General features: G+C 47.1%; 1 protein-coding gene across 2 annotated transcripts in view; it reads left to right on the top strand.

The window, feature by feature from the left end:
- BANP (BTG3 associated nuclear protein) overlaps positions 1 to 19,102 on the top strand; it is a 1,144,281-nt gene that overhangs the window by 228,650 nt on the left and 896,529 nt on the right. For both annotated transcript variants that reach the window (XM_078669175.1, XM_078669176.1), the window contains one exon: positions 7,511 to 7,710. In XM_078669175.1, coding sequence (XP_078525301.1) covers positions 7,511 to 7,710 — 200 coding nt within the window. The remainder of the gene's footprint in view (positions 1 to 7,510; positions 7,711 to 19,102) is intronic.

Consider the following 19,102-nt stretch of genomic DNA (forward strand, 5'->3'; position numbering starts at 1 on the left):
CTTCAATAGTTACTCAGCTGTTGTGCTCCTCTGTAGTTGAGTAGTTTCTATTAGCACATCTGTGCGTATTTTTACTTTTCTGTATATTATTGCTTGCATGCTAGACACAGATGTTAGTCTGGGGAACTGTGCATCCACCATCCATTGTTGCAGAGGCAACAACACAAAGTGATCATAGTGGTTGCATACATGCTGACGTGTCACCTAACAACTCTAATAAGTCCACAAGATAAAAACAATTACTTTTGAACTCAAACTCTAGATCCAATCCTGTGGCATCCTCAAGATTTGATGATCTTAAGCTGTTAGTGCAACGTAAGGGGCAGGCACAGTCCTTGAAATGCACTCCTAGCCCGGGGATTCAGAAGTCCAGTTGCCTTAAATCCATATAAACAGCCACAGCCGGTGGTAGGTGTAACTGCAGGGCGGTGACGTGGGGAGGGGGAGGGTGGGGGGTTGTAATGTATGGATTACGGACTTTAACAGGTAAGTAAACATATAAATAAATAAAACGAATTTCGTGGCGCGCACTGCATCGCTTTTGGTGATGCACTGCACACAACAAAATTCGTTTTATTTATTTATATGTTTACTTACCTGTTAAAGTCCGTAATCCATACATTACAACCCCTTACCCTGCCCCTCCCTACGTCACCGCCCTGCAGTTACACCTACCACCGGCCGTGGCTGCATATAAATCTGAAAACTGTCAAACTGTCAGTACCACATTTCTTCAAATGAAAATTGTCCTTAGTAAACAAATATTTTTACGTTCGATATGTTAGCAAAACTGCCCAAGAAGGATATGAAGAAAGCAAAATAAGTGGGCAATTGTCCAAGCAAATGCCAGCTTCAACTTTCGTACAGAAAAGTAGCAAATATTTATGGGCATTTAGGAAAATACATGCTATAGATATCCAGTCCTACCACCACATCCCGCACTATACTTCAATATTAAGATTCAAAGTTAACTTCTAAAGATCTTCCATTTGCAAGCTTTATACATACACCAGGAGATTTGCCTATTAAGATAAAGCACAAGGCTTTAGTAATTTTAAATAAATCATCTTTAAAAAGTCTCAATATCCTCGGCTATAGCAGGGTATACTCAGACATGAGTCCCTTGCTCACTGCTCCATCAGGATTCAAGCAAGCCGGGCCGACGAGGCTGAAATGCCAGAAACCGGTCCCCGGTAGCTTGTCTCCTTTCTGGTGAAGAATTGGCTTGGTAGTTTGGTCTGCCCTGTTCCCATGATGCACTGGGCCAGGGACAGACTAATTTGCATATAGCCAGGTTCTGAGCTGGATGGGGCAGTGAGCTAAATAACGGTGATGGATCAAGCCCTGATCTTTGGACTGGGTAAGAGTGGTCTGCTTAATTCAGACACTCTGTTCATCACCACCCCCTTTTCTGAATCATAGCTATAACTTGGGCATACATGCAGAAAAAATTCTCAATCTAAAACCCCACCCAATCTACAGCCAGACACACTCTTACAGTTCATAGTTAACTGCAAAACACCTTATCTTACTTTTAAAATATTTATTTGCCTCAAGTATCAACTTTGATGAGGGATGAATTACTTTAGAAAGGAAGCATCAAAGTCTGGGTCAGCAGAATGCATTCCATTTTAGCTGGTTACCCTTCTAAGCACTCTTCATTGATGATTTGACAGTAGACGCCCTTGCTATCTTTGTAGCAGAGAGAAGTGGAATAGAAAGTATCTGGCAAAACGAAGTCTCGAGGATGGTGTGTTGCTTCTTTTAGATGACTCTCAGATGATGTGGGCTTTACTTCCAAGTTCATCATTCACTTTCAGTACAAGAGTCCATGGCACTGTAATCCCCCGGCCTTGGAAGCCAGATACACTGCTAGTTGGACAATCTTTTACAGATCCCCTTCCCCGTCTGCTGCTACCAACAAAAAAGCAACGTCCTTCTGGTTTACGATCATAGCAATAAGAATTTCACAATTGACTTTTGAGGCAGCCAACCTAATCACCATGGTGGAAAGGGCATGATAATGATGTTTTCAAGTTTTTCTGCTTTTTTTTTTACCAGATGGTTTATAGTTCTTGTCTGTTCCCCTGGGCTACTCCACACTTACAGACCTATTATGAGGGGACAGACTTGTGACAAAGCATTTGCACAAATGTCCCCCGGCCTCACTCTTCTGCAGCTGAACTTGGTTTTGGCAATTAGCCTGTAAGGGTTAACCTTATTCTGAAAAGATTATCAAGAACAGGGCAGCGATTGCCGAGGACTTGAAGGAGACTAAAACAGCTAGTGCAGGCAAGCATGGGGTACCTGAGTGCCGTTTTGCTTGCAGCAGGCTTTCTCTATCGACCTCTGCATTGTGCGATGTGTGCGCTTTGCTGCTCTGAGACCATTAGTGTGAACTGTGACCTTACAGGCAAGGACAATTATTGTGTTATGCTTCATAAAAACATGCATCAAAAGAACAGTCTTTCGTAGAAACAAACAACCAGACCTAACAAGCTGGCAAGATCCAATATAATAATAACGCTTAAGCTGCAAAATGGAACGTATATGTTCCTTGGATGCAAGTAAAAGCTTCGCCTAGTGGGTATGTGAGGGCAGAAAAAGTGGGTATGAGAAGCTCCTGCCAGGAGAACAGCTGTTCTTTCGGGTTCTTGGCCAGGCACCAGATGAGGCTAATGTCCCTTGAGACCTGTTGTTGAAAAAAATATCAATGGGTCAGAAAAAATCACACATACAACCACCAAGAGGACAACCAGGTAAGCAGGGAGAGCTGAACCAAAATATACAACCAAAACAAAATTAAATCATGATTAAAAATAAATAGGTACCTTTAACTGTCCCTGCTAGACACCGGGGAGTATGAGGGTGGGGGAAGAAAATGAGAAGAGGAAGAAAAAGCTAAAGGTAACATCTCACTGGAGCAATTAGTCTTGACATACAAACTCTAGTCAAAAACGTTCGGTTTTAAACATTATGCCAAGCCTTGTCCAATATGTTAATGTAAACTCTGTCTCCCAGCTTCTCCATGCCTCAACAACATTTATTCAAACCTTGTCGTCCTGGCCTCATTAAACACTTTAGCTTCATTGTTCTGTGTAACTAGATGACACATTCTCTTAAAAGGTCACACTCAACTTTGCCAGATGCATCCAGAGCCAGGGTGAGTTGCATTTTTCTAATGCTAATCTGTTTTTCTCTGGTTCTCGGGGTAGCCTGCTGTAGAGTGGAAAAATCTGAATTCTTTATCCCTCAATAGTAGCCGATTTCTTTGTAGAAATTTCAGAACTTTTCTAGCTGTTCAGGCATGCAATTCCCTTCCCCTCCATCTGAGGATGGAACCATCGGAGCTTTTGTTCCGAAGGAGACTAAAAACATGGCTATTTCCCCCAGATACCAACGCAGTCATTAATCTCGGTCCTGGCAAGTAGTTAGACATATGCTACTGTATCTCCTAATCTGGCTTCTCTCTTGAAGCGTGGGGACGCACCGTAGAGTGCCACCAAACCTTAACAAATACCCATATTATTATTATTAACTTACTCTCTGTTTCCTGTGGGCTACTCAATTCGTCCATGACTGAAACCTTTGACTATTTCCTGTCTTTTTCCTGGTGGTCGATTTCTTTATAGAAGTTTCAGAACTTTCTCTCTGTTTCCTGTGGGCTACCCAATTCTGCCACATCAGAATCTTTATTTCCGTTTTGCTCATGGTGGGGAGTCTACGTGCTTTTTATACGTCAGCTCCTTGTAGTGATCCTGGGGATTGGATCTGGATATCTAAAAAGCTTGGATCAGGTTGTGAAGAGGGTAACCTGACCCCAGGGACTGAGGGGGATCTCTGAATTCTTATGTTGACGACCCAAAATGTGTCCTGCATCATGTAGTCTGCCTGAGATTCAAGGCGGTTCAGTGCAGATATAGCTCCAAATCGAAACTAGTCTTGTTTCCCGAGCAAATTCTTTCACATCTACTGCCATAGACTCTAGTCCAAACTTGTTTTAGTGGTGGAGAGCCTTTTATCATGACGTTCACTATGGTTTCAATGGAAGAAATCTTTGTTTCAGTGGCTGGAGTAGTTTGTTGCAATTCCCTGAGCTTGACCACAAACAAAGACACCCTTCGAGTCAGGCTGCCAAGTTCATCTCCCCCATTGCTTTGTTGTTCCAAAATCTCTCATCTCAGTGACTTTGAACATCAGGGATTTAAAAGGCCTGTAGTCCGACACTGATTTCCGTAACCCCAGAGATGGAGCTCTGCCAGAGCCTCTGCAGAGCACGCCGCTCCAGAGCCAAGCTGGGTTTGCCCTCCCCATTTTTCCATGAGGCTTATGAACGATGTCCAGGACCCTCCTAGAAACAATGATTGTGAAGATCCTCCATCATTACCACAAAACCACCTGCCTTTACCCATATTGCAGGAAAGTCAAAAGGAGTAGTGCTCCATGTGACCTCAGAAATGCAGAAGAACAGATCGTCTCTTAGAAGTATGAAGCTCCTTATCACAAAGGCAGGCATTCAAGATGTCCGTTTGACTTCTGAAGGGGTCACCTACCATTCGAGTGAGAGAGGTGATTCAGTCTTGCCAATCCACTATTAACCCAGCTTTCGTTCAGTGTGCAACTCTTCCTGGATCTTTTATCCCGGTGTGCAACTCAGCAAATAGTTCCTCTAGTTTTAGTTAATAAGTCAACCCCAGACAAAACTCTAGACCTGGTGGCTACCTCCATGTGAGTGTCAAACTGGCAAGACTTGAGTACAGAGTCATCACTGCAATGGCATACAGAGACAAACTCACATATCAGTGGCTGCTCAGTAAAGCCAGTCTTTTACTTTACTCGCTCAAAGGGTCAGAATTAACTTAGCCTGCTCGAAGCTGTTTCCTTCCTGTCTCTTAACCAGTTGGTTTCCATCACCACCATTCCATCGGTAATTTCTTCTTGAAGATGCATCCTATACTCAAGAGTTACATCATTTTCATGTTGACACCATCGAACTTGGGGCCTCCTCCTAGCCCTAAAATAATTCATAACACTCCTCTAACATTTTCTTACAGTGCTTGAACTCACAGAGGGTGATGATTTGAAGCTTCTTTTATGCTGGATGTTCCTCACCTATTTAATGTGGGCCAGAGCAAAATATCTGTTGCTTGCTGTTTTGTGTGAGCATTGATGCCAGAGATGACTGCTTCGTAGTGCCCAACATAGCAAGAACCACCTGGTGTCAAATTTAAATTTTGATGTACGATCACTCATAAAGGTTGATTTTTTTCACCTTCTAACAAGGGTCCAAATGCCAGCAAATGCATTCTTAATGGTCAAGCAATGCTTTCCCCTGTGTGCAATGCAACTATTTTTTGACTGGTGAGCGAGATTGCTCTTCTGACAAATGTCGTCCTAACGGGCCCCATATTTTAGTTGTGAATCCAACCCTCCTTCTGCCTTAGCAAAGGTCCTGTAAACTAGTGTGAAGCAGTATAATCGCTATACAGATCTTTTGGTAAGAAAGTTACCATACTTTTTTCTTAAGTTTGTTCAGATGGTCTTCCACATGTTGCAGGGTACATGTCATTTTAGATAATCCTAAAGCATTGTGTGGGACAGAGTTTAAGCTAGGGTTTCTATTGGTAAGCATGAAGACATTTGTATTCTTTAGGCGGTAGCTGCAGATAGCCTTCTCAGACTGTACGCAGGAAGCAGTTCCTTATTTTTGAAGACTGGAGTAAGTAGCTTTGATTTTTATATGAATCAACTTGAAGGTATAACCAGCCCTTCTTTCTTGTGTACGCAGCATCATCCCATTAAGGTGTGGCCATAGTTCTAATGTATTTAGCTGATACTTGTAGAGGTCGTTTGATTGGGGCATACAGAAACATCCAGGAATAGGTTTTTATTGTTTTCCTTGAGGCAGCAAAGCTTAATTTCGAATAATTGTTACATTTTTGTTATTTGATAAAGGTTACCAAATACGCGACTTATAGTCTGACAAATGAATATGATAAAAATGTTTTTAAAAATGTAATGTATCACTCGAACAAAAACACTGTAAAACAGTTTTGAGTGAAAGTAATCATCCATATTTAGCTGGAAAAATTTCAAAGCTATTGGGCTTTTCAACTGATTGGGTTTTTGCTGCATCCTAATTATGATACACAGAGAAAATGTAAAAAAAAAAAACCATCATTTTTTCGTGAAAAAAGGAAAAGTTATGGGAGTATACAAAAACTATTTCAAGCTACACCATAATAATACAAACTTGACTTTTATTACAACTTTGGAATTTTTTAAGTTAGTTAGCTTTCACCAGCAACTTGTGCCATAATTAACAACCGGTCAGGATCCTCCATGTTATTTCAAAAAACAAATTGAGAAAAAATATAAATAGTTATAAATCCCCGGAGCTTTGAGAAACCAAGTGGTGGACATAGACAGATTCCCAAAACAACCTAGAAAAAAATTGCATAGGCTCACCTATTAATACATGTGAATACTGTATGCCTCTTTTCAATATGCTGTTTCCACTCCGTTTTAATTGGAAAACATTCAGCAAGCTAAAATAACTTCTTTCAGGAATTGTAAAAAATTCTTGTAAAATGTATGAATGCTAGCAATTTATTGTCTGTTTTGTGTTTAAATTTAGTGAACGAGCTTAATTTGGATTTTTACAGAATAAGAAATTAATTTAGCAAGCATAAATAACTTATTTCAGGAACTGTAAGAACTTCCTTGAACTTCCATGATGCTCCTTCCGGAGCGAACGCCGCGCTTTATAAATACCCCTCCAAATATCCAAATATCCAAATGAAAGAATGATGAAGCAATTTATTGTCTATTTTGTGTGTCGTTTCCATGTTGGAAATACAATCTGCTAATATAGCTTACTTGTGAAACTTAAGTCAACTTTTCTTCTGAACGATTGTGTCTGCAATTTCTCACAGCACTTTCGAAATTCCCCTATAACCCACCTGAGCTTTCTCATGTTTCTTCTGCAAGTAATACATGAGTCAGTTGCAGGGCAGGCATCTAGTTTGGACAGCCCCGCAGAGAGATGTGCTTAAAATATGTTGTCTCTCCTTTCTGCCATATTCCACTTCATCTTTAGCGTTGGACACTTTCAACATCATGTTAATGATGAAGCGGATTCATTTTCTTACAAATTCTGGAAGCATACTTCATCTTCCTCTTACCTGGTTGGCGTTTTATAAGGAAGGGCGGAATTCCTCAATCAGTAGACTGATTTGTCTGCTTCCTGTGTGCCTTTGGTCACATGCATCCTACGTCACCACTAATGGTCAGCATGGCACAGTTACCAGGACAGTCCAACATATGAGTATGGTGGCATATGTTGCGAAGGAAAGGGGCGTACAATTAAGGCTATAGAAGATTATGCACAAATATTTATTTGAAATCTGACAAATGATCAATGTTTAATAGAGCGTAACAGGTCTTTGTTTATCGATTAGATGTCTTTTGATTAACCCATATTACATTTCAAATTGATTTTCCTTTCTAGGCCTTCTTATTTTCACTTAACCAAACAATATGTCTACGACTGGACAGTATAGAGGCAAAGCTTCAAGCACTAGAGGCAACCTGCAAATCGCTAGAAGAGAAGCTAGACCTTGTGATGAACAAACAACAGTGTCCCATCCAAGTTCCGATGGTGGCCGGCTCGCCACTGGGTGCCACGCAGACCTGGAATAAAGTACGATGGTAAGCCATGACTGCTGGAATGGTCCACTCGAAGAAGAGCCCGTACATGCTTTGCTACAGCTGTGAAATTGCTTACTTGACTCATTCAAAAACTCTGTTTTACAATAGCTGTATGAAGCTGTATTACTTTGCAAAAACCTTTCTAATAAAAACAGCTGTGAAGTCATTTCTGCAGTTCACGTGTAGATTGTGAAGATTTTATGAAGTGTATTTAATAAGATTTTAGAAGTCTTACTAGCTTCACCATTGATAAGTGGTTTCGAGTTTGCAGTAGCTTTTGGAGCAGTTTGATGTTTGAAAAATGTTCTAAGATTTATGCATATTTATTCTCATGGGCAAATTATTCTGATCTGGATTTTGAGAAAGGCCACAAGCCTAAAATGCACATATGAAAGTTGAATTGAGATGAATGTCCTGGAGAGGTTGGAACAAGATTTTCCTTTGCTTGTTCTGTAGCAGCTGCTTTGCTGGGCGATTATCAGAAAAATATTTTCCACCAGGCATGCTGGCTACTTTTGCACATTTTAAAAATTGAAGTCCGAAACCCTGGTACCTTCAGGACATACATTGTTTGTTCCATTTGGAGTGGCGCTGTGGCCAATGCCAGCTTTCTAACCCTCCCAGTGTCAGCCGCACTTAAAGGTTTACGGGTTGTAAAGCCAACTCCACTTTAACATAGGGAGCTACTGGAGCATAGTTCTTCCAAGAAGCTGTAGACCTTTTCTGGCTTATCGGTTTTAGCTGTATGCAAGGATTGTTCAGACCTACCAAACCAAGACCACATAGGCTGTTTTGAATGACTTCTGCATTGATGTTGACTCTGCGGAGGTTGGTTCCTTGTGCACCAGTCTTCTAAGGAAGAGCGATTTTGTTTTTTTATTTCATCTGCATTGCTAGTTGAGCTTTCGTCTTGAGCTGAGACCTGCATTTACATTGACACATCTACTGACATTAATAGGGCAATTTTGTGCTTGATCAAATCTAAAGGCCTAGTTTACATTTTAGTGATCATGGGAAATTATCCGCTTTTCTGGAGAGAGTGCTAAATGTGATGAAGATTCTCTTAGTGGTGATTTCTCGTTCATAGAAATAGATGGCATATTGAATGAGAGTCCACACTGGATTTCACCCCAGATTTCGCAGTAGCTACAGAAATCTGAGGGTTTTCCATCATCATCCAACTCTGATTTGTGCTATAAGAAATGTGTTCTTTGAGGGGGGCGTGGCCAACAGCATGGCTGAGTAGACGTGCCTTGCCGGAGCTCCGGCCGAGCGGCACTTTATCCGACTTTTTCATATCCCCCACAATCCCAAAGAGGCACTGTGTGGACGACAATACACCCTGGTACCTGGCTGGAGTACCTGCGTAGTGGAGTGCAGCCGCCTTTGCAGAAACCCGGGCTGTGCGGTGTCCCCGGCGGCCAGGAGGGCGCCTGCGGCGCTTGGCGGAGCGCGGCGCTCCCAGTGCCCCACGTGCGGTCTTGCCGCACACTGCCCAGCTGAAGGTGGCTCCGCGACCCGCCTGACCCCCAAGAGTGACCAACGTCTCGCCGGCAGAGGAGGGGAGGTGAGCCGAGACAGTCGCGAGGCACCGGCTGCCTGCACCAAGATGGCGGCCGGCGGTGTGTGACGGCGAAATCCCCCACCGGCTGCACTCCCCGGGTCGCGGATTGCCCGAGAGTGCTCGTCGAGGCGGAGCGGAGGTAAGCCCAGGACAGAGGAATCAAGGGCCGTCCTCCTGGCAATCTGAGAGCAGAGACCGGCTCGAGCGCGGCTCCCGCCTTTACCAACATGGCGGCGGAGCTGCGGAGGCGCCCGACCTGAAGGGCACTGGAGGGAGAAAAGTGGCTGAGAGCCTGGGCCCTGACTACCCAGCCCCCACCATTGGAGACTTAGTCTGCAGGACGGCAGACACGCGACCCCTGCCATCGGCCCTCACGGTGACACTTGGGGGACCTCAGGACTGCGACGGGAGGTGAGCCGGGGAGACCGCTGACGCGGTACAGCGGACAGTGACATCCGGAGTACCTAGCGTCATTGGAGCTACGCGACTGGGCCCCTCCGCGCCTCTGAGACAGGACGCCTGCATAGGGAGCCTCCGGCCTGCAGACTTCATCAGCATGGGGAAGGGTGACACGGCGAACAGGGCTGCGAGGCGGGGACCTATGGACGACTTCACGGCAACGCGTTCTGGGGCGGTGCAACACTCTCTGCAGCCTGACACGCGCAATGACACGGCCATGTTAATGGAGGCCATCCAAGCGTCCAGGACCGACATACAAGCGTCCCGGACGGCCCTGGAGACGAAAATTGGAGAGGTAGGGTCCGAGGTGACGCTACTGCGGCAGGACTTCCGAAATTTGACGGACCGGGTAACGGCAACCGAATCTAGGTTGACTGACAATGAAGCCTCGATTTCTACTCTCAAGAAGGACATGGCGGAACTCCAGGCCTCTCACCGTCAACTGCTGTGGAAGGTGGACGACGCGGAAAATAGGTCGAGGCGCAATAACCTTCGCTTTGTAGGCTTTAGAGAAGGGATTGAGGGAAAGAACATGTCCGCCTTTCTCCTCACATGGCTGAAAGATACCTTCCCAACAGCGCAATTCTCCCAGTGCTTCATCATCGAAAGGGCACACAGGGCGCTTCTAGCCAAGCCTCCGGAGGGTGCGCGACCGAGACCAGTGATAGCGCGCTTCTTGAACTATGCAGACAGAGACCTGATCTTACGGGAGGCCAGGAAAATGGGGGAGATCCGTTTGGAGAATACCACCATAATGATCTTTCCGGACTATAGTCAGGAGGTCTCGAAGCAACGCCGCTCGTTTGATTCGGTGAAGGCAAAGCTGAGATCTTTGAACATTACTTACATGCTCCTTTTCCCCGCCAAACTCAAGGTGATCTATAAAGACAACTCCATCTTTTTTGCTCACCCGGAGGATGTGTGGCAATGGCTCGAAGAGCGACCTATTCTGAACAGTAGAGAGGCGGCAGGTCGAGCGGCGCTGGACAAATCGGTCCGGGAGAGGACGCCCTGGGAAATGCCGAAAACACGGCGACGGGGAGTACGGAGGACGCAGAAGAAAACACCGGCGACACCATACAGGCCACGTGACAAGGAGGGTGGGAGAGGCAGCAGATCCACATCCCCGGGCACGGACTCCGTGGCGGGCTCGAGATTCCATTGCCTGCGGAATGGAACCCGTTCAGAAGGTGAAGACGTGGAGGACTTGGAGGACCGCATATCTGGAAGAGAGGACGAGGAAACAGTGAACGACTCAGTGCACCCGCTGGTCGCAGAAATCCAGCAATTGGAACAAGACTCCTCGGGTCAAGGGATGAATATGGACACTCAGGACTCACATTCGTGATCGTTGCTGTATAGGGATCGGGGAAGATAGCGGCTCGGCGCAGCGGAGCACGCAAGTTGACACACCCCCCTACTATTCCTTAAGTTTTCAGTACTGGTTACTGTTTGTTGATTGAGGGTGGGATGTGTGGGAGGGCGACAGGCCTTCTCCCACGGATAGTTGAGACCCGGATTGGGATGCAACTGGAAGGGGAGGGAGGTGGGGAGGGGGGTGCGGGAAGGGGTTTGGTTACAGTTTACCTCATGTTGGGGTGTTGGGATGTTGGGAAGGGAGGGAGACAGGTGTGCATGCAGCAGCAACTTCGGGAGAGTTTACCCTTGCTACCATCCCGGCCCTGGGGCCCGGTACTGGACAGTCCTCAGGTGATACAATGGCGAGTACACTAGCTACACCACACGGTGAAGGCGCCGGGGTTAAGGCGCTAACCTGGAACGTGAACGGTTTGGGGTCCAAAATTAAGAGGAGCCTGGTTACTGCATATATTAAGCGTGTAGCACCTGACATCGTTTTCCTGCAGGAAACACATTTGAGGGGGAACCGCTGTGCTTTTTTGGCGCGCGGGCAGTACGTCGTTCTGGCACATGCGGGGTACACCATGGACTCACGGGGCACGGCAATACTAGTCAGGAAAACAGCACCTTTCACAGTCGCACGTACATGGTTGGACCCACAGGGATCGTTTGCCGGGGTGCAGGGGACATGGAGGAGGCGCAGGTACACTCTGTTGTCGGTTTATGCTCCACCCAAATTACAAACACGAACAATGCAGGAGATCACGACCATTCTGCTAGACACGGCGGACACGATACAGATTGTGGGGGGGGATTTCAACGACGTGATGTGCACGATGCGCGATCGTTCTGGGAACCCCCACACGGTGGCTGCGGAGACGGCTTTGGCGCGTAGAATGGACACGATCGGTCTCACCGACGTTTGGCGGTGGCTTCATCCTACCCACGCAGCTTACTCATTCTACTCTGGGGCCCACAGGGTCTTCTCTAGGCTAGATTACATTTTCACATCGAGACAGGAACTTTCGGCGGGAGACGAGGCAGACTACAGGGCGAGGGGTATCTCGGACCATTCCCCGCTGTTCGTACACATAGGTCGGGGAAGGGGGAGAGGTCAGGCACAGTGGCATATGTCGCCATGGGATTTACAGACTCCTGCGATTCTAGGGGGCATAAGAGCGGATATCAGAGTTTTCTTGGCGGAAAACGAGGGATCGGTACAGTCCGGGGTGACACTATGGGAAGCCATGAAAACGGTGTTGAGGGACCGCTTCCAATCCAGGGTGGGGGAGGCCAGAAGGAAACGCACGGAAGCTATAGCGAAGGAGGAGGCAAACATCTTGACCCGGGAGGCTGAATATCACAGAACGAAGGAGGAGGTAGATCTCAGAATACTGCTAGACACTCAAAGGCTGTATAGAGAGCTAAGCACGGACGAGGCGCGTACACAGGCGCTGGCCACCCTGCATCGCTTATACGATGTCGGAGACAAATCTGGTAAACTCATGGCATGGCTGAGCAGGCGCGAGCAAGCTGCCAGGTGGGTGGATTGGGTTGAGCTCCCCAGTAAGGCACGGGCGTCCACAGACGACACTATAGCGGAGGCCTTTGCGACCTATTTCGAAGACTTCTACAGGGCGCGGGACCTAGGGGACTGCGAGGCGGTGCAGTCGTTCCTGGGTAGCGTGGAAGTTCCGCAGTTGACCCCCGAAGATAGTGAGGCTTTGGAAGCCGACCTGTCCCTAGATGAAATCGCAGAGGCGATGGCGGCCCTGAAACCGGGGAAGGCTCCGGGACCAAATGGTTTCCCAGCGGAGTTCTTCAAACGAACGGGGGACCTCCTTTCGCGTCACTTGAGGTCGCTATATGCGGACGCTCTCGCCTCGGGAGGCCTACCGCCGGACCTGGCCCTAGCTACCATAATCCCGATTCACAAAGAAGGCAAGCCCCGTGGCGACTGTTCCTCCTATCGCCCAATCTCGCTGCTGAATATTGAGACTAAAATCCTGGCCACTATTCTGGCACGACGCTTACGACAGGTAATACCGGGCCTGGTCCACCCAGACCAGTCCGGGTTCCTGCCGGACAGGGCCACCAAACTAAACCTGCGGCGCACCCACAACTGGCTCCAAGAAGTCGGCGACAGGAGTGAGCCACATTGGTTCCTCTCCTTGGACGCAGAGAAAGCGTTCGATGCGGTCCACTGGCCTTTCCTAATGGGGACCCTTGAACGGTTTGGGTTTGGGCCCACCTTCCAGCGCTGGGTGAAACTTCTATACTCGAAACCTAGGGCTAGAGTGCGAATAAATGGGCGAATGTCGAGGGAGTTCGCGATAGAGCGGGGGACGCGGCAGGGGTGTCCGCTGTCTCCACTCCTTTTTACCCTCACGATCGAGATCCTTGCGATCCGTATCCGGCTTAACCGAGAGGTGACTGGCTTCCACTGGGGGGAATCGGACACTGAACAGGAGAAGATCTCCCTATACGCCGATGATGTACTGTTATACGTGACCGACCCGGCTACGACGATACCGGCCATATTCAGGGAACTAGACGACTTTAGGGCGGTAGCCGGACACGCTATAAACTGGCATAAGTCGGTCCTCTACGACCCACAGGGTGCCCCGCGAGGGGAGGAGCTGCCTGAGCTGCTCATCCACACCACGGAAGGCTTCCGGTACTTAGGGGTCTTTATCACCCGAGATAAGCGGCGCTCCTTCACGGACAATGTCGACCGAGTTTTGGTGGCAGCCAAGGCGGAGATGGATAGATGGAGGCCGCTCCCGCTCACCATGTTGGGCAGGGCTGCTCTATATAAAATGATCCTACTCCCGAAGTTTTTATACGCCCTGCAAAATGAGTATTATCCCCTTCCGGCTCTGACACTGCGGAAAATCCATGCCGATCTCCGCTCTTTCTTGTGGCTGGGGAAGCAGTCCCGGGTGGCACTCACGACTATGCAGCGTCACCAATATAGTGGGGGTATCTCATTACCCAATTTTGAGGCCTATTACTGGGCGGAACACCTTACCCCGATCAACGATTGGATACACGCCCCGGCTGACCACCCCACCTATGCACTAGAGAGATCTACGTGGGGCAATAGGACGGTGCTCCACTTTTTATATGGGGGTAGGGGGGGGCGCCAGCTTCTCCCTGCGACTAAGATTACCCTGTCGGCGTGGCGCAGAGCGTCGGTTAGAATGGGCTGGCATGAAAGGCTCACCCGCCAAACACCCTTATGGTCATGTAGGTGGCTGACTGAACTAAACAAGCTGCGTGGGTTTCAAAGGTGGGATGACATTGGCATCTCCACAGTTGGTGATGTCATAGCAAAGGGAGAACTTAAAACCTTTCAGGCACTGCAGCAGGAATTTGGACTCCAGGGAACCCAATACTACAAATACATACAGCTGCGACATGCATGGGGAGCCCAAAACATATCTCTCACTGACATTCCCCAGTTTGCACCACTTGAGGGCCGTCTACTGCAAGAACAGATACAAAGGGGGGCGGTATCCATGACTTACAAAACACTGACAAATAACATGTTGGGGGATCTACAGGCCCTCAGGGAGAGGTGGGAGGCAGACGTGGGTGCGCTGGAGGACCTGGACTGGGAACTCATACTCATGCACCCCCGAGAAGTGGCCATAAAATCGAGGCTTCGCCTCATCCAGTTTAAGGTCCTTCATCGGGCATACTTTGACAGAGTGAGGCTTTTCCGGATGGGGAGGGTTACCAACACCGCCTGTCTACGATGCCAGCACCTAACAGGCGACTTCTTCCACATCATTTGGGGATGCACAGTGATACAGGAATATTGGGACGAGGTTTTCAATGAATTGAGTGCGGTACTGGAGGTAGAGATACCTAAGGACCCCAAACTGGCGCTCTTGGGAATGTCCACGGAGGTGGATATCACGCGTTACTTACTCATCTTTCTGCAGCTGGCCCTGGTGGTCGCAAAAAGAGACATTGCAAGACTGTGGGGGGCGCCTGGGAAACCAGATCTCGAGGAATGGAGAAGAGGTCTAGATATGTACATGGCAGCTGAACGAGTTACATACAAAGCTAGAGGGTGCCCCCGCAAATTTAGAAAAATATGGGCCAAGTGGAGGCACTACCATGGGTTGGAGTAGTAGGGTGGGATCGGTGGGGGAAGTGGGCGGGTGGTGGGATGAATCACAGGGATGGTGCATATGTCGATGACTCCAGCATTTTGTACCCTTGAAGATTTCGGGACGGGGGGTTTGCCTATGCTCAATGTCACACAACTTAGAGGACCGAGAGAGACGCGAGGGTCGGGGGGGGGAGTGGTTGAGGAGGGTGTTCTGCTGCTTAGGGGGGGGGAAGGACGGGAAGGGGGGCTTCGAGGAGAGGTCTCTCAGTTACTGTCTCTACTTATAGTTGATGGGGGGGGGGGAGTTCGGGGTGAAAATGAAAATTAAGTTCGTCAGGATGAATGCAATGTAACTGACTATTTCAAAAGTTGCGTAACGGCGGGTAGAGCGGAATGTTGATGCTCCCCCGCGCTGTCTTGTTCCTAATACTTATGATTCGCCTGCTGCAACAATAAAAAGAATTTATAAAAAAAAAAAAAAAGAAATGTGTTCTTTGGCTCTGAGCGGGGTTCTTGCCACAGAGGTGGGACGGAGCAGGTTTGAGCAGGATTTAATCTGAGGTATTTGTTACTGTGTGCCATAGAGGGAACGTCAAAGATCACGTTTGTCACAATTACAAAAATGAAACTGGGTGTTTCTGATATTTATCTGTTGTTTCTATATTTGTATCCTGTCTGTTTCCCATAGTGGGCGATGCTAGGCATAATTGTTTTTTTCCCCAAGTACTTGCAGCTAATCGAATTTTCAACCCTGTTTAAATATACAAAGGCCACTTTTTACTCCAATTTTTTTATTTAGTTTGTTTGTTTGACCAAAGTTTGAATGAACACTGCCCATTCCAGGTGAGGCACTAATAAAGTATGATGGAATCCTGACATTGTAAGGTTCTTTGTGTCCTCACTAGAAGCACTCTTCAAAACAAATGGTTACAAAGGTTAAGGCCACAGTTCAGTAGCAGACAAACCAATCCTAACAATATGCTGTTATGGCCTGGTGTTCCTATGTCATATTCAAAATTACAGAGCACTATTTCCACATTATCTTGGAACCCTACTACTATTTTCTTACCTAGTCTTGAAGATCAGTGCTTAGTTGTTATCAAACTTGCACAACAGGCACAATTTCTGATAGTGTTTTCCTATTTAGACTGGGGTATTTCCACTGTTCTGAAGAGCACTCAAATCCTTTCGTTCCTCCCCAAGCAAGTGCATTTTCTTTTCTTCCCTGTCACAATGTTGTTGGCTGAAGCAGGCCTGCCTATATCCCTCTAGCTATAAAGTGCTAACTCCCTACATTCAAAATGCTTTTCTTGCTTCTCATTCATCCCAGGAAATATGAGTATCTTGCTGTCTTCAGATTCCAAATGTTCTCTTTATTTGCCGTCTTGAGAACCCCTTTCATTGTCACGGATCTGCCACCTCAAAAACGAGATTGGGCCCCACCTCAAAAACGAAATTGGGCCTCCCTTATTCCTCTCAACCTTAGCACTGTTGATTTAGACTTGTGCATAGCTGCCAAGGTTTCAGATTGCTATGAGTGACATTTTCAAAATATCGGTGTAATTATGAGTGACATTTCATTTCTCGCAAGCAAAATCAAGCAATGAAGATGTGGGAAACATGTAAATATCAGAAATTACACCCATTTGAGCAAGAAGATACTCCAAGAACAGCTTAAAAGTGCTGCAAAGCACCAGAAATGGTCTCTGTCCACATGGGACCTGGCACAACCGGAAGGATGGATGTGTGAGGCACCAACATGAACAAGTTACCCACTGAGCCATCTCAGTTGCCTAAGTGTCACACTGTCTCTGCTGACACATGCACAGACAGACTGCCTAGCACCATTCTGCATTATCTTCACAGGCTGATGCCGGTGCAATAATCTCCCATTCAACATAGATGATAGTTTATGGCTGTCAGAAATCTGTTTTAAATTACCTTCGGCAGTTTCGAGAAATAAACTACAAATGGATGGCACAGAAACACACACTTGGTCACAGCTATTATCATTCTTTTAGCACTAAAGTCACAGGGAGAGTGGCAGTGCATACCATGTTGTTACATGCTGTTTTGAACATGTCCGGTTTTCAACATGCTGTAGAATATAGGCTGTTCATAAAGACATCACATGACATTCACTGCAGACTATGTATGTATACATTTCTAAAAGGTGGAGGTAAAGGGATGAGAAGGAAGAAGAGGATAAATTGAAGGAGGGAGAGGAGAGCGAGACAAGGAGGGAGACAATGGAAGTAGGGAGAGGGGTAAGAGGGGAGGAGGTAGACAAAAGGAGGAGAGAGGGAGAGAGTAAAAATAAGAAGGGGTTTAGGTGAGATTGGCGGAGAGAGAGGGATGGCCAAAGTAGAAATGGAAGTGGAAATGCAAATGTGATTATGTGAGGCACTTGACATGGCTATTGCAGCAAGTAAATATAGCCATTCGTGTGCTGGCCAGCTCAGTTGAATTAGAGAGAAGATCTCAGTTTTGGGATGGAAAACTGATGTGCTCTGATTCGAATTATTATACTGTTCCTTGGAAGCTGGAGAGCGCCATGCACCTTTCGAATACAGTGATAAGTAGTGTCAGTGGGCCCCCAAATGTCAGTCATTTAAGGCGAGTTCCATCTCTTTCCTGAGGGTCCTCGTCTTTATGTGCCCCACAGGTTCCACTGTGCATTCTAACCTAGTACACGCATGCTAGGATAAACGAAATACTTCTGGACATTGAGGTTGCCAGGGAGTGGTGAGCAGTAATGGTTCAGGGGCGACAAGTAATCCTTTATGTTTGCTTTGTGCTCTACATTTAAAGTGACAGTAGGCAGTCTGAGTTTAAGACTCTTCTCCGAGTCGGTGGAAATTGCTCAAACACTGAGCTCTTTACCAAGTTTCTGAGGGATGATTCCAAGATTACCGGACCACAGAAAGCCGATTCTTTCGAAAAGCATGCTGCAATGCATGCATAAAAAAAACTTGACAGTTCAAGGGTAATTCCGCCTGGGGCACGAGGCGCCACTGATAGAGGAATGCTGAGGACCATGGTGTGTGCTTATTCTTGCTCACAGGATCTCCATGCCCCATCTGCATACCTATATTGTATCCTCATTCCCACGTAAAATGGTTCACTCTTTATGTGCTCTAAAGAGAGGCTTCGATGCCCTTCATGTAACCTGCCTGGCCATCTGTGTTGCGCTGCGGGCCTCTGAGTCGGAGGATCATGCGGCCCGACCCGGGCTATTAATTACATAACACCCTCACGATTTCTTTCAGAGACCCTGTTGTCGGCAAAAAAATAACTGTGCAAGTCGTTAACGCCCCCCACACACACAGGATGAGAGCAGACAGAGACAAACTGTGCGCCCTGCCTGGCAAAACACCAACCACCCGTCGTGGTAATGGTTCTATCTAAAGACATAAACACTCTCAGTTTCGTTTTCATACTGGTGCCCAATGCCTCTGAAGGAAGACTCACAGAGCAGCCCTGCTGCTCGGCCTGCAGATGACGAAATACATGCAGATTATATAATTTTGCAGATAAACCTCACACTCAGACAGGATGAAGAGCCAGAGCAGCCCTGCCTGCAGATTTTGTTTGAAACAGATCATTTGCAGCGTGCGTGATGGTGGGCTCGGCTCATGCTAATGCTGTAGTGACAGACTACTAGTTACTTAAGTGACGACATTCGCAGCAGCGCCTCTCCTCAAGAAGTGGCTGAAACTACGAAAGTAAAACCTCAAACAACAGTAAAACCTTACTTGAGCAACGTCTGTAACGAAGTCAAGCCTCCCTTATTGTGTCATCTCACACCGACAGACACCAGTCTCGTCAATCCCGCGGCCATGGGGGCATGAGAGAGAGTACGAGTCTCCAGCCTGCACTAGATCCCC

This window comes from Lissotriton helveticus, chromosome 12 (genome assembly GCF_964261635.1).
Source record: "Lissotriton helveticus chromosome 12, aLisHel1.1, whole genome shotgun sequence".
In the NCBI taxonomy this organism is placed as follows: Eukaryota; Metazoa; Chordata; class Amphibia; order Caudata; family Salamandridae; genus Lissotriton; species Lissotriton helveticus.